The 15938-nt window shown below is 34.7% G+C and overlaps 2 protein-coding genes across 3 annotated transcripts; both read left to right on the plus strand.

Annotated features, from left to right (window-relative positions):
- The first annotated feature begins 242 nt into the window (after positions 1 to 242).
- Positions 243 to 10834, plus strand: LOC145732561 (sialin-like). 2 transcript variants are annotated; one of them, XM_081984901.1, is made up of 8 exons: positions 243 to 261; positions 1064 to 1167; positions 1219 to 1452; positions 9400 to 9574; positions 9666 to 9917; positions 9973 to 10249; positions 10302 to 10425; positions 10554 to 10834. In XM_081984901.1, the coding sequence occupies exons 2-8, from the start codon at positions 1117 to 1119 to the stop codon at positions 10683 to 10685; spliced, it is 1245 nt and encodes a 414-aa protein (XP_081841027.1). In that variant the 5' UTR covers positions 243 to 261; positions 1064 to 1116; the 3' UTR covers positions 10686 to 10834. The 2 variants fall into 2 exon arrangements, with proteins under 2 accessions (XP_081841027.1, XP_081841026.1); XM_081984900.1 differs by lacking the exon at positions 243 to 261 and having other exon boundaries at positions 918 to 1167.
- Positions 10835 to 12066: 1232 nt separating this feature from the next.
- On the plus strand, positions 12067 to 15005 carry LOC145732615 (sialin-like). Its single transcript, XM_081984976.1, has 7 exons — positions 12067 to 12293; positions 12357 to 12590; positions 12663 to 12837; positions 12896 to 13147; positions 13199 to 13475; positions 13527 to 13650; positions 14681 to 15005. The coding sequence occupies exons 1-7, from the start codon at positions 12129 to 12131 to the stop codon at positions 14876 to 14878; spliced, it is 1425 nt and encodes a 474-aa protein (XP_081841102.1). The 5' UTR covers positions 12067 to 12128; the 3' UTR covers positions 14879 to 15005.
- The last annotated feature ends 933 nt before the right edge of the window (positions 15006 to 15938 follow it).

A 15938-nucleotide genomic window follows, 5' to 3' on the forward strand; every position in this document is an offset into this window, starting at 1 on the left:
TCAGTAATATTTAGAGGTCTCTGATACTTTAAAAAATGTTCTAGAAGCCTCTAGCAATTTAAAACAGTTACAGAAAAGTTTAAAACATTTTGTAAAGGGCTTTGACACTTTTAAGCAGATTCTCGGTAACATTTAGAGGTCTTTGACACTTTCAAAATGGTTATAGAGTCCTCTGACAGTTTAAAACACGTGTTGAAAATTCCGATTAGGAAAAATACATTAACTACATTGATGAAGAACACAATGAGAGAACAAATTAATGTAAGTATATGCTAAAACAGAATTATTATGTAGGAATAGAAATTTTACAGAAAGAATTATTGGACCAAATTGGAGAACATTTTCAAACTTGCAATGCCATTTCTACAAATATGATGCAAAATATTTGTTGGATAATCAGTCAGTAAAATGTCAAAAATTCTTAATTACCAAGCTGTGATTTGTGTTGATTTGTAGATTTTTTTAACTCATCTACAAAGATAAAACATATCTTTGAGTGTTAGTGAACGATGAATGAACGTATCTACTTCTTGATTAATAAATTTCAAAGTCCTGGGACGCACCAGCTGTTGTATGTTTGCGGATGACACCACTGTCATTGACACAAGTCCTTTTAAAGCACTCATGCAAATTATTGACTGCCTTAAACAAACACTCATATTATAAATAGCTATTATTCACTCCAAGAACTTGCTAAGCTTGTGATTCTAATTGATCTTTTGATAAATAAAAAAGAATGGTTTAAGACACTTGTGTAAATTAAACTTAAACCATAAAATTCTCAAAACAATGTAACTTTCTTAACTATGTATTACAGTTACTGGTTTGTAAATTTTATAGTAATATAAGGCTCATCAAGCGGTGCCTAATTAGGTCATAAACTTTATTTCAATTTTTCAAGTTAATTTTTTTCTGTATTGATTAAGTTCTTAAGTCATTCTCCACCTTTTGCTAAATTTGGTTCTTGCAAGTTGCAGCTTTAAAATAGTTGTCTAATCAAATATGTCCTCCTGGAAGTTATGGAGAGAGAAACGACACATAGTGATGTTTTTAGCTTTTTTAGGTGTTTTCATTCTCTACGTAGTTCGAATTAATCTAAGCGTGGCAATAGTGGCTATGACTACCGACAGATACAAAACTTTGGAAAATGGAACCATCATAAAACACGTACGTAAATTTGTAAGTTGAGGTAACTGTGTAAAAAGCTTTACTGTCTAGGAAGCTGAATTTCAGTGGAGCAACGTGATTCAAGGCTATTTGCTCAGTGCTTTTTTCTACGGATATGTAATCACTCCTCCTTTTGGAGGAATAGTTGCCAAACGTATTGGAGGAAGGAATGCACTGGCAGTGGCTGTAGTATCCTCTTCTCTTGCTACTTTAATTGCTCCATGGTTGGCTGAATGGAGTCCATATGCTTTGCTTGTAAGCCGTGCTTTTATTGGATTAATGGAAGTAAGTGGTATTGTAATAATCTCATTATAATCATTACAAATTTGTAAAGTAAAGTTTTATCAAAGTCATGTTTATTTATCAGCAAAACGAATGAGTTTATAACACTGCGTTTTATGGTATTTTTTTTAAACAAACGCACTCTGACTTTTAAATATAGAAATTTATTAAAATGTCTGTTAATTTTACGTTATACAGAAGACGAAGTTCGATACTTGTAGCTGGATTTATAGATTGACATAAATTCATGACATACATATAAAAACTTAAAACATAAGTGAATATCACAAGAGTGCGCAACATAACACGATCAAGTTTTGTGTTGTACTTATGCTGTTTTGTTTTTGTCACTTTTGACGCCATTTTGTTTTTAAGCACTTTTTCCTGAGACAGTGGTCAAAAGAGGACTCTTTTTGGGCTACAAATTGGAGAAAAGAGCCACCCTGTAGCTTTTCAAGTAACGGAGTTATGGTTGATCAAATTTGATTGTTTTTTGAAATTTACTGTCTTTGTCACTTTTGACGCCATTTTGTTTTTAATCAATTTTTCCGATACAGTGATTGACATTTACTGGGTGGTCAAAAGAGGACACTTTGGGCTACAAATCGGTAAAAAGAACCACCCTGTAGCTCTTCAAATAACTGAGTTGTGGTTGATCAAGTTTTACAAATTTACTGTCGATGTCACTTTTAGCGCCATTATGTTTTTACTGGAAAATTTGTATGCCACTTCACAGGGTAGTCAAAAGAGAATTCTTATGGATACTAATTGGTTAAAAGAACCACCCTGTAGCTTTTTAAATAACCGAGTTATGGTTGATCAAGTTAGATCAAGTTTTTTGAAATTTATTGTCTTGGTTACTTTTGACGCAATTTTGTGTTTAACTACTATTTCATAGGACAGTGGTTGGCATTTACAGGGTGATCAAAATAATATTTTTTGGGTTACAAATCGGTAAAAAGAACCACCCTGTAGCTCTTAAAATAACTGAGTTGTGGTTGATCAAGTTTTACAAATTTACTGTCAATGTCACTTTTAGCGTCATTTTGTATTTACTGGAAAATTCGTTTGGCACTGTACAGGGAAGCCTATTTGGGCTAGAAATGGGTAAAAAGAATCACCCTGTAGCTTTTCAAATAACCGAGTTATGGTTGATCAAAATAGATCAAGTTGTTGGAAATTTACTGTCTTTGTCACTTTTGACGCCATTTTGTTTTTAAGTAGTTTTTCCTGATACAGTGGTTGACATTTACAGGGTGGTCAAAGGAGGACACTTTGGGCTACAAACTGGTAAAAAGAGTCACCCTGTAGCTTTTTAAATAACCGAGTTATGGTTGATCAAAATAGATCAAGTTGTTGGAAATTTACTGTCTTTGTCACTTTTGACGCCATTTTGTTTTTAAGTAGTTTTTCCTTATACAGTGGTTGACATTTACAGGGTGGTCAAAGGAGGACACTTTGGGCTACAAACTGGTAAAAAGAGTCACCCTGTAGCTTTTCAAATAACCGAGTTATGGTTGATCAAAATAGATCAAGTTGTTGGAAATTTACTGTCTTTGTCACTTTTGACGCCATTTTGTTTTTAAGTAGTTTTTCCTGATACAGTGGTTGACATTTACAGGGTGGTCAAAGGAGGACACTTTGGGCTACAAACTGGTAAAAAGAGTCTCCCTGTAGCTTTTCAAATAACCGAGTTATGGTTGATCAAAATGGATCAAGTTTTTTGAAATTCACGGTATCTGTCACTTTTGACGCCATTTTGTTTTTAAGCACTTTTTCCTAGACAGTGATTGACATTTACTGGGTGGTCAAAGGAGGACACTTTGGGCCACAAACTGGTAAAAAGAGTCACCCTGTAGCTTTTCAAATAACCGAGTTATGGTTGATCAAAATAGATCAAGTTGTTGGAAATTTACTGTCTTTGTCACTTTTGACGCCATTTTGTTTTTAAGTAGTTTTCCCTGATACAGTGGTTGGCATTTACAGGGTGGTCAAAGGAGGACACTTTGGGCTACAAACTGGTAAAAAGAGTCACCCTGTAGCTTTTCAAATAACCGAGTTATGGTTGATCAAAATAGATCAAGTTGTTGTAAATTTACTGTCTTTGTCACTTTTGACGCCATTTTGTTTTTAAGTAGTTTTTCCTGATACAGTGGTTGACATTTACAGGGTGGTCAAAGAAGGACACTTTGGGCTACAAACTTGTAAAAAGAGTCACCCTGTAGCTTTTCAAATAACCGAGTTATGGTTGATCAAAATAGATCAAGTTGTTGGAAATTTACTGTCTTTGTCACTTTTGACGCCATTTTGTTTTTAAGTAGTTTTTCCTGATACAGTGGTTGACATTTACAGGGTGGTCAAAGGAGGACACTTTGGGCCACAAACTGGTAAAAAGAGTCACCCTGTAGCTTTTCAAATAACCGAGTTATGGTTGATCAAAATAGATCAAGTTGTTGGAAATTTACTGTCTTTGTCACTTTTGACGCCATTTTGTTTTTAAGTAGTTTTTCCTGATACAGTGGTTGACATTTACAGGGTGGTCAAAGGAGGACACTTTGGGCCACAAACTGGTAAAAAGAACCACCCTGTAGCTCTTAAAATAACTGAGTTGTGGTTGATCAAGTTTTACAAATTTACTGTCAATGTCACTTTTAGCGTCATTTTGTATTTACTGGAAAATTCGTTTGGCACTGTACAGGGAAGCCTATTTGGGCTAGAAATGGGTAAAAAGAATCACCCTGTAGCTTTTCAAATAACCGAGTTATGGTTGATCAAAATAGATCAAGTTGTTGGAAATTTACTGTCTTTGTCACTTTTGACGCCATTTTGTTTTTAAGTAGTTTTTCCTGATACAGTGGTTGACATTTACAGGGTGGTCAAAGGAGGACACTTTGGGCTACAAACTGGTAAAAAGAGTCACCCTGTAGCTTTTTAAATAACCGAGTTATGGTTGATCAAAATAGATCAAGTTGTTGGAAATTTACTGTCTTTGTCACTTTTGACGCCATTTTGTTTTTAAGTAGTTTTTCCTTATACAGTGGTTGACATTTACAGGGTGGTCAAAGGAGGACACTTTGGGCTACAAACTGGTAAAAAGAGTCACCCTGTAGCTTTTCAAATAACCGAGTTATGGTTGATCAAAATAGATCAAGTTGTTGGAAATTTACTGTCTTTGTCACTTTTGACGCCATTTTGTTTTTAAGTAGTTTTTCCTGATACAGTGGTTGACATTTACAGGGTGGTCAAAGGAGGACACTTTGGGCTACAAACTGGTAAAAAGAGTCTCCCTGTAGCTTTTCAAATAACCGAGTTATGGTTGATCAAAATGGATCAAGTTTTTTGAAATTCACGGTATCTGTCACTTTTGACGCCATTTTGTTTTTAAGCACTTTTTCCTAGACAGTGATTGACATTTACTGGGTGGTCAAAGGAGGACACTTTGGGCCACAAACTGGTAAAAAGAGTCACCCTGTAGCTTTTCAAATAACCGAGTTATGGTTGATCAAAATAGATCAAGTTGTTGGAAATTTACTGTCTTTGTCACTTTTGACGCCATTTTGTTTTTAAGTAGTTTTCCCTGATACAGTGGTTGGCATTTACAGGGTGGTCAAAGGAGGACACTTTGGGCTACAAACTGGTAAAAAGAGTCACCCTGTAGCTTTTCAAATAACCGAGTTATGGTTGATCAAAATAGATCAAGTTGTTGTAAATTTACTGTCTTTGTCACTTTTGACGCCATTTTGTTTTTAAGTAGTTTTTCCTGATACAGTGGTTGACATTTACAGGGTGGTCAAAGAAGGACACTTTGGGCTACAAACTTGTAAAAAGAGTCACCCTGTAGCTTTTCAAATAACCGAGTTATGGTTGATCAAAATAGATCAAGTTGTTGGAAATTTACTGTCTTTGTCACTTTTGACGCCATTTTGTTTTTAAGTAGTTTTTCCTGATACAGTGGTTGACATTTACAGGGTGGTCAAAGGAGGACACTTTGGGCCACAAACTGGTAAAAAGAGTCACCCTGTAGCTTTTCAAATAACCGAGTTATGGTTGATCAAAATAGATCAAGTTGTTGGAAATTTACTGTCTTTGTCACTTTTGACGCCATTTTGTTTTTAAGTAGTTTTTCCTGATACAGTGGTTGACATTTACAGGGTGGTCAAAGGAGGACACTTTGGGCTACAAACTGGTAAAAAGAGTCACCCTGTAGCTTTTTAAATAACCGAGTTATGGTTGATCAAAATAGATCAAGTTGTTGGAAATTTACTGTCTTTGTCACTTTTGACGCCATTTTGTTTTTAAGTAGTTTTTCCTTATACAGTGGTTGACATTTACAGGGTGGTCAAAGGAGGACACTTTGGGCTACAAACTGGTAAAAAGAGTCACCCTGTAGCTTTTCAAATAACCGAGTTATGGTTGATCAAAATAGATCAAGTTGTTGGAAATTTACTGTCTTTGTCACTTTTGACGCCATTTTGTTTTTAAGTAGTTTTTCCTGATACAGTGGTTGACATTTACAGGGTGGTCAAAGGAGGACACTTTGGGCTACAAACTGGTAAAAAGAGTCTCCCTGTAGCTTTTCAAATAACCGAGTTATGGTTGATCAAAATAGATCAAGTTGTTGGAAATTTACTGTCTTTGTCACTTTTGACGCCATTTTGTTTTTAAGTAGTTTTTCCTGATACAGTGGTTGACATTTACAGGGTGGTCAAAGGAGGACACTTTGGGCTACAAACTGGTAAAAAGAGTCTCCCTGTAGCTTTTCAAATAACCGAGTTATGGTTGATCAAAATGGATCAAGTTTTTTGAAATTCACGGTATCTGTCACTTTTGACGCCATTTTGTTTTTAAGCACTTTTTCCTAGACAGTGATTGACATTTACTGGGTGGTCAAAGGAGGACACTTTGGGCTACAAACTGGTAAAAAGAGTCACCCTGTAGCTTTTCAAATAACCGAGTTATGGTTGATCAAAATAGATCAAGTTGTTGTAAATTTACTGTCTTTGTCACTTTTGACGCCATTTTGTTTTTAAGTAGTTTTTCCTGATACAGTGGTTGACATTTACAGGGTGGTCAAAGAAGGACACTTTGGGCTACAAACTTGTAAAAAGAGTCACCCTGTAGCTTTTCAAATAACCGAGTTATGGTTGATCAAAATAGATCAAGTTGTTGGAAATTTACTGTCTTTGTCACTTTTGACGCCATTTTGTTTTTAAGTAGTTTTTCCTGATACAGTGGTTGACATTTACAGGGTGGTCAAAGGAGGACACTTTGGGCCACAAACTGGTAAAAAGAGTCACCCTGTAGCTTTTCAAATAACCGAGTTATGGTTGATCAAAATAGATCAAGTTGTTGGAAATTTACTGTCTTTGTCACTTTTGACGCCATTTTGTTTTTAAGTAGTTTTTCCTGATACAGTGGTTGACATTTACAGGGTGGTCAAAGGAGGACACTTTGGGCCACAAACTGGTAAAAAGAGTCACCCTGTAGCTTTTCAAATAACCGAGTTATGGTTGATCAAAATAGATCAAGTTGTTGGAAATTTACTGTCTTTGTCACTTTTGACGCCATTTTGTTTTTAAGTAGTTTTTCCTGATACAGTGGTTGGCATTTACAGGGTGGTCAAAGGAGGACACTTTGGGCTACAAACTGGTAAAAAGAGTCACCCTGTAGCTTTTCAAATAACCGAGTTATGGTTGATCAAAATAGATCAAGTTGTTGTAAATTTACTGTCTTTGTCACTTTTGACGCCATTTTGTTTTTAAGTAGTTTTTCCTGATACAGTGGTTGACATTTACAGGGTGGTCAAAGAAGGACACTTTGGGCTACAAACTTGTAAAAAGAGTCACCCTGTAGCTTTTCAAATAACCGAGTTATGGTTGATCAAAATAGATCAAGTTGTTGGAAATTTACTGTCTTTGTCACTTTTGACGCCATTTTGTTTTTAAGTAGTTTTTCCTGATACAGTGGTTGACATTTACAGGGTGGTCAAAGGAGGACACTTTGGGCCACAAACTGGTAAAAAGAGTCACCCTGTAGCTTTTCAAATAACCGAGTTATGGTTGATCAAAATAGATCAAGTTGTTGGAAATTTACTGTCTTTGTCACTTTTGACGCCATTTTGTTTTTAAGTAGTTTTTCCTGATACAGTGGTTGACATTTACAGGGTGGTCAAAGGAGGACACTTTGGGCCACAAACTGGTAAAAAGAGTCACCCTGTAGCTTTTCAAATAACCGAGTTATGGTTGATCAAAATAGATCAAGTTGTTGGAAATTTACTGTCTTTGTCACTTTTGACGCCATTTTGTTTTTAAGTAGTTTTTCCTGATACAGTGGTTGACATTTACAGGGTGGTCAAAGGAGGACACTTTGGGCTACAAACTGGTAAAAAGAGTCTCCCTGTAGCTTTTCAAATAACCGAGTTATGGTTGATCAAAATGGATCAAGTTTTTTGAAATTCACGGTATCTGTCACTTTTGACGCCATTTTGTTTTTAAGCACTTTTTCCTAGACAGTGATTGACATTTACTGGGTGGTCAAAGGAGGACACTTTGGGCCACAAACTGGTAAAAAGAGTCACCCTGTAGCTTTTCAAATAACCGAGTTATGGTTGATCAAAATAGATCAAGTTGTTGGAAATTTACTGTCTTTGTCACTTTTGACGCCATTTTGTTTTTAAGTAGTTTTTCCTGATACAGTGGTTGGCATTTACAGGGTGGTCAAAGGAGGACACTTTGGGCTACAAACTGGTAAAAAGAGTCTCCCTGTAGCTTTTCAAATAACCGAGTTATGGTTGATCAAAATGGATCAAGTTTTTTGAAATTCACGGTATCTGTCACTTTTGACGCCATTTTGTTTTTAAGCACTTTTTCCTAGACAGTGATTGACATTTACTGGGTGGTCAAAGGAGGACACTTTGGGCTACAAATCGGTAAAAAGAACCACCCTGTAGCTCTTTAAATAACTGAGTTGTGGTTGATCAAGTTTTACAAATTTACTGTCAATGTCACTTTTAGCGCCATTTTGTTTTTACTGGAAAATTTGTTTGGCACTGTACGGGGAAGACTATTTGGGCTAGAAATGGGTAAAAAGAATCACCCTGTAGCTTTTCAAATAACCGAGTTATGGTTGATCAAAATGGATGAAGTTTTTGTGAAAACGTAGTCTTTGTCACATTTAACGTCTTTTTGTTTCTGGAACAGTAGTGGGCACTTAGAAAGTGATCAAAAGAAAACTCTTGGAGCCACAAATCGATAAAAAGAAACCACCCTGTAGCTCTAACCAAGGTGACCAAAGTGAACCAAGTGCTGGCAATGTAGGTACTTACAAAGCTGTAAAGACTAGTAATGGTCACGTGACTTTGACAGTCGACAGAAGTGACATTTCGGTCACGTGACCCTAAAAGAATCAATTTTAAAGCTGCGCTACAGTGTTTTAAACCTTTTACAGCTCTTTGGTGCAGTGTTTTTGGATCCTATGTGGTTCAGAGAGTTTACCGCCTCCGAGGGCGGTTCCAGTCGATTGATTTTAGTCAAAGTTTTTGTGAGGCCGTCTGAAGGTTCAGTTTACCACTTGTTCACAATATTCAAATGATCAAATGCCATTCAATTGGTAATTTATTGAATAATTTACTTCACAAATCACAGATCCTTTGTTTACCTTTGTTGTTTGATTTGTGCTGGTCCTCTAATTTAATTTTCAAGTTTTTCCCACTTTTTTTCTCTTATTTTTTCTTAATGTTAAATATAAAGTAAGAAAAATTCGTCTTATGCCTAAAAAAATCTATAAATTAACATTGACAAGAACCTATATGCTTATGGTAAACTTGTGTTATGTTTATGTCATGTCGATTTATAAATCCAGCTTAAAGCTTATAGTGTCATAGATAATTTTGTGAAAATGTAGAACAAATTTTAATGTTTATGACTACTGTATGATCATTTGTTATTACAGGGTCTCACTTTTCCTGGCATATACGTTTTATTTTCAAAATGGATACCAGAAAATGAAAAATCAAGAGCCGTAGCTCAGATCCACGCAGGGAATTATGCAGGGACGGTGTTTTCAATGTTGGTTTTCGGTTATTTGGCCGAAGTGGCTGGATGGAGAAGTTTATTCTGGTTTGGAGGTAAGAAGAATTTAAGAATCTTAAAAATGACAACAAAATTATCAAACATTTTAATACAACAAATTTCAAATTTTCACATTTGTTTTCTTAGGAGTTCTTGGCATACTCTGGTCAGTTAGTTGGCTTTTATTGATCACCGAATCCCCCCAAAAACACCCTTCAATTTCCAAAAGCGAACTACTCTACATCGAAAGCTATGTTAAGCTGTCCAGTAAAAAGAAGAATCAGATACCCTGGAAGTTATTATTAACTTCCCGATCAATATGGATCACCATTCTACCAGCAATAAGCGAAAATTGGGGATTTTTTACAATCGTCAGTCTGATACCCAAATATTTTAATGGTTAGTTTAACAAGTTTTACAATAACTAAGTTCTCATTAAACTAGTTTTTCGTAGATGTTTATCAGTTTGACCTGTCCAAAATGGGTGCAATTTCCGCTTTACCGTACGTTTTGCTGGCGATCACAATGATGGGAATAGGACAGCTATATGACCGAATTATAGCTCGAAAATGGTTTTCCGTAACAGTACTTAGGAAGATTTGTATTGGAGTGGGATTAGTGACTGAAGCAGGTTTTATGTTGGGTGCTGCTTTTTGGGAAAATGTCGTAGGAAACATCTTTTGTTTGATAATATCAGTTGGATCAGGTGCAATCTCTAAACCAGCCATAGCGTAATAAACACCGTAATTTTTCTATATTCTATTTTATACCGTCTTCTTCCAGAGCTCTACCATTTGATCTGTCACCTGAGTGGAGCGGCTGTATTTACGGAATGATGATGTCGGTTAGTGCTTTATCCGGTATCATAAGTCCTGTTATATCTGGATATATTTTATCAGATAATCCAGTAAGTATGCTAATCCTATTCTACTGTATTCTTTCAATAACTCAATTTCGTTTTATAGCTTTTTCCCAAAAAATAGCGTTTCTTATGTTAACGTTAGTTAATTTTAAATATTACGTTTTTCTTTTCAGACCATTGACTCTTGGCGCACAATATTCTACGTAACTGTTGGAATGCAACTATCTGGAACTATTTGTTTCATTTTATTTGGATCTGCAGAACCATTAAATCTCGACTCTGCCAAATCAAGAGAATCTGATTGAATTGACGAATAATAAAATTATGAATTTGTATAAAGGTTTAACTAAAATGCGTTTGTTGCTGTGTGTAATAAATTGAAGTTGTATTAGAATCAATGTAAAATTCACACTTTTGGGGATAATTTTATTGCATTATAAAGCTCTTGAAACGACTGGTTTTTTATTGATTTCCAATCGTTCAATCAACCAAACTTTTATATGTTTATTCCAAAATCTCTGTATTACACGAGGTAAATACTTAATTAATACGATATATTCGTATAATAACAAATCATAATAAAAATAAGAAATTATTTCGCTGTTTCTGAGATATATCAAACATTACACTTGTAGTTCCTAAATTTACTTGCAGACATCAACCTTAGAAACAGCTGGTTTAGGATGTATGAAAATGACAGAAATTTGTCAGATGTCATAAATTCCACACATTAAACTTGATAAGTTCTTAAATTTGCTTGCATACATGTTCTTTGAAACTGCTAGTTCGAGTTTAAATAAATTAGAGATTTTTATCAAATATATACTCTATTCAGTGACTTCTGACTGTTGCGTCACATCTCTTATCTCATTTCATTAGACAAAGATCGAATAAGAATATGTGTTTTATAACATGATGGTACCAGTTTTGTCAGTTTGATGGTTCAATTGCAGGTTATTTTGCAGTTTTTTAAATAAACAAAGTCGTTTAATGTAAAGCAATTTCTGGGTCCAAAATACCAGAAATGTTTTAAATTGGCAGAGGCCTCTAGGACCTTTTCATGAGTTTTATAGACCTTTAAATGCTAGTGAGAACCTTCTAAACAGTGCCAGAGCACCCAACAACTGTCTTAAACCTTCCCAGACTTGTTTTAAATTGTCAGAGACCTCTAGAACCATTTTCAAAGGTTCCATGGACCTCTAAATGCTACTGAAAATTATCTGAAAAGTTCCAGAGCCTTCTACAACTGTTTTAAACAAACTCACAACTATCCCAAAAATGTTTTAAATTGCCAGAAGCCTCTAGGAAGTTCCAAAGACCTTTAAATGGTTCTGAGAAATTTCTGAAGGAGGTTCCAGAGTCTGTTATTTTACGAAGTTGATAAAATAAGGATAAGAAGAACATGTAACCAATTACCCTGTACAACAAAAATTACAAGGGTTGTCTTATGAATCATATGAGTTAGCATTCAACCAATGCAATGCTTAATACAATAAAAAAAATATAATCTTCCTATTTATTCACTGTTATTGTTTATGACAATTATTCCAACCAAGTTTAGTGTTAAGAATTTATAAGAACACGGGTTTTATTGATTTACAACTACTGAGAACCGAGTTTATGTAAAAAATTTTTTTATAGAATGTTTATTTAAGCCTTAAATTAACTAGGACATTTCTAAGAGCAATGTAATTCACAAATTCTGACTTTAAAATATTTAATACCAACCAGATCACCAATTAATAAACATGTCCTCTTGGAAGCTATGGCTAGAGAAAAGGCACATTTTGATGTTGTTAGTTATTTTAGGAGTTTTTTCTCTTTATGTAATTCGAATTAATTTAAGTGTTGCCATGGTGGCTATGACAACTGACAGGTACGAAATTCTGGAAAATGGAACCACAATTAAACATGTAAGTAACCTTTGTGGGTCAAAATGTTAAAAAACATACTATTTTGGTTTGAATGGATTTCAGGATGCTGAATTTAAGTGGAATAATATAATCCAAGGCTATTTGCTCAGTGCCTTTTTTTACGGATACGTTATTAGTCATTCATTTGGAGGAATAATTGCCAGATATATTGGAGGCAAGAATTCGTTTGCAATGACTGTAGTGTGTTCTTCTATAGCTTCTTTAATTAGTCCATGGTTGGCCGAATGGAGTCCATATGCCCTGATGGCCAGTCGAATATGCGTTGGAATAATGGAGGTAAGATATTGTTTTTATAAGGCTTGAGTTTTAATTATTTAATTCACAAATTTTAATAGTGTTTGATTGTAGGGTTTAACTTTTCCTGGTATATACGTTCTCTTTGCAAATTGGATGCCAGAAAATGAAAAATCAAGGGCAGCATCCCAAGCTCATGCAGGCAATTACGTTGGAACAGTGTTTTCCATGATGTTTTTTGGTTATTTGGCTCAGGTTGCTGGATGGAGAAGTTTATTCTGGTTTTCAGGTAAAATCTGCAAAACGAGCCGATACCAACTTGATTTTGTACGAATATGTTTTCTCAGGAGCTATTGGACTTATCTGTGCTGTGATTTTTCTTTTAATGATCAGCGAATCACCTAAAGAACACCCTTCAATTTCTAAAAGTGAACTACTCTATATTGAGGCTTCAATTAAGTCCCCCGTATCAAGTAAAGAACCCATTCCATGGAAATTATTACTAACCTCTCGAGAAATTTGGATTCTTGCTTTACCAGCATTTGCTGATAATTGGGGATTTTATGCAATCGTTACGCTTTTACCGAAATATTTTAATGGTTAGTTGACATAAATCATTTAACGTTTAATAATTTTTTAAATTATTCTAGACGTTTATAATTTTGATTTTTCCAAAATGGGAGTGATATCCGCTTTGCCCTACATTTTGCTGGCTTTCTTGATGATGGGCATTGGACAGCTGTATGATCGAATAATAGCTCGGAAATGGTTTTCCATAACAGTATTGCGAAAATTTTTTATTGGATTGGGATTATTGATGGAAGCAAGTTTTTTGCTGGGTGCTGCTTATTGGGAAAACATCATAGGCAACGTCTTTTGCTTGATAATGTCAGTTGGTTCGGGTGCCCTCTCTAAATCATCCATACTGTAATTAAAAACTATTGTTAAGTATGTTTTATATAAAATTACTTTTTCTAGTGCTATGCCACTTGATCTGTCAATTCGTTGGTCCGGATTAATTTATGGAATTGCAATAACTTTTGGTGCTATATCGGGTATTATATGTCCAAGTATATCTGGATATATATTAACAGATAATCCAGTAAGTATGCTGTCATCATCATTATCTGTCATTTCTCGTCCACTGCTGAACATAGGCCTTCTTCAGTTCCTCTTGCGTGGTGCTAATCCAGTTTCCCGCCATACGTTTAACGTCGTCCGCCCATCTGGTGGGTGGTCTTCCTCTGCTTCTCTTGCCTTCTCTGGGTACCTACCCATTCCAGAATTCGTTTTGTCCATCGGTTGTTTTTAGTGCAAGCCGCGTGCCCATCCCATTTTCACTTCAATTTTGTGATAAGTTCGATAAATATCTGTCATTGCTCTTTTCGCTACTTGAAGTTTTTTCATTGATTTCTTTGTTAGGGTCAGAGTTTCTGCCACATATTTAGTTACTGGGAGCACGCATTAGTTGAATACTTTCCATTTTTCTTTTGGAGGGTGTTTCTCAGTTTTCCAAAAGCTGCTCATCCCATCCCTATATGCGTTGTTTTGTTGGGTTGTCTGTGTACAAATGTATAAATATCTCGGTCACGAAATACAAATCTGCAGAAGTATGCTGTATATGGTATTTAATAATATGAAATATTTATCTTCCCTGATACTCACTTCATTTTCTATAAGAGAAAAGTTAAACTAATTAAAACGCACTAAATAAACATATTAATTATAAAAGGTAAACAATGTACAATTACAAAATTGACAAGAACACAAAGCCTTCTCCACAATAAATGTATTTAACCTTAACAAATTTTCTCAATATGTTTCAAGCCTATAAGAACCAATCAGGAGCTTACCTTAGGTGGTAAAACGCTGTCTGTTTTCCTATAAGGGAAAGACCTTTGAGGATCAAGAAAGAGAAGCATTGAAAATGATATTAATAAGATTAAACAATGCCTAATTTAAAGAAAAAAGCCTTGAGAGAGGTTAGTCTTTAATTGTGTGTCTTTCATTCGATGAGGTTAAATAAATTTATTCTGGAGAAGGTTTTGCCTTCTTTTAAATTTGGTAATAATACACCTCCACTGTAAGACCATGAACTTTTACAATCCATAAATAATTTTTTGAATTTTTAGACGGTGAATGACTGGCGCAAAATATTCTACGTATCTGTAGGAGTGCAACTATCTGGAGTAATTATTTTCACTTTGTTTGGATCTGCAGAACCATTGAATTTAGATCCTTCTCTCAATCCAAAACCTGATGTAACTGGGTTAGACACGACTGAATTCGAGGATGTTCAAAATCAGAATAATGAACTTATTAGAAACTAGAATATCTACTTTTATAGAAACTTATTAGAATTAGAATAGTACTATAAAATGTATATTAATGAAAAAAAAAATGTTTGCGTTTTTTAATCAGGTCTTATGTTTACAATAAAATATAACATTCCTTTTTTTTACAGTTATTTTTTTATAACATTCATAACAGTTTATTTACTTATAAGAACACCGGTTTTATAGATTTACAACTACTGACTTTCTCAAGTTTTTAAGGATTAACTAGTTAACGTAGCAAATTTCTTTATAGTATGTGTTTTTAAATCATACATTAACCAGGACACTTGTCAGAGTAGGTAATCAACAATGCAATTTAAAAATTGTGACTTTGAAAATGTTTAATTGGTAACCAGATCAACAATTATTAATAAAATTGTTCTCTGAGAAAAGGAACATATTGATGTTTTTAATTATCTTAGGACTTTTTGCTCTTTTGCTTTATGGAATGTTTTTTAGTAGTACTTACTACTAAAACTACTACTACTACTTTAGTGTACTTTCTGAAAAGTTCTAGATTCCTATACAACTGTTTTAAATTGTCATAGGCCTCTAAGAACTTTTCCACAGTTTTATAGACCTCTAAATGCTAGTGAGAACCTTCTAAACAGTGCCAAGGCCCCCAACCACTATCTTAATCCTTCCCAGGCTTGTTTTAAATTCCCAAAGACCTCTAGAACTATTTTCAAAGGTTCCATGGATCTCTAAATGCTACTGATAACTATCTGAAAAGTTCCACAGCCGTCTACAACTGTTTTAAACTTTCCCAATTTTTTTTTTTAAATAGCCATAAGCCTCTAGTAAGTTCCATAGACCTTTAAATGGTTCTGAGAACTTTCTGAAATATTCCAGAGTCCTTTACAACTCTTTTAAATTTTATCAGAACTGTCTTAAATTGCCAGAGCCCTCTAGGACCATTTTGAAAGTTCCATAGACCTCTACATGCTACTGACAACTTTCTAAAAAATGCCAAAGTAGAGTTCTTTGGCATTTTTCAAGTGTCTTAAACAGTGATGTGAGCAGGTCATATGACCGCGTCACATTGTTCGGTCAT

Source organism: Ips typographus, linkage group LG8 (assembly GCF_016097725.1).
Source record: "Ips typographus isolate SLU linkage group LG8, UJ_Ityp_2.0, whole genome shotgun sequence".
NCBI lineage: Eukaryota > Metazoa > Arthropoda > Insecta > Coleoptera > Curculionidae > Ips > Ips typographus.

Bases quoted from the DNA above. Each gene is read 5' to 3' on its own strand.
- LOC145732561 (XM_081984900.1), top strand. From the start codon at position 1,003: ATGTCCTCCTGGAAGTTATGGAGAGAGAAACGACACATAGTGATGTTT. The intron at 1,453-9,399 runs GTAAGTGGTATT...TTGTTATTACAG, and splicing joins CTTTTATTGGATTAATGGAA to GGTCTCACTTTTCCTGGCAT. The intron at 10,426-10,553 runs GTAAGTATGCTA...TTTTCTTTTCAG, and splicing joins ATATTTTATCAGATAATCCA to ACCATTGACTCTTGGCGCAC.
- LOC145732615 (XM_081984976.1), top strand. From the start codon at position 12,129: ATGTCCTCTTGGAAGCTATGGCTAGAGAAAAGGCACATTTTGATGTTG. The intron at 12,294-12,356 runs GTAAGTAACCTT...AATGGATTTCAG, and splicing joins ATGGAACCACAATTAAACAT to GATGCTGAATTTAAGTGGAA. The intron at 13,651-14,680 runs GTAAGTATGCTG...TTGAATTTTTAG, and splicing joins ATATATTAACAGATAATCCA to ACGGTGAATGACTGGCGCAA.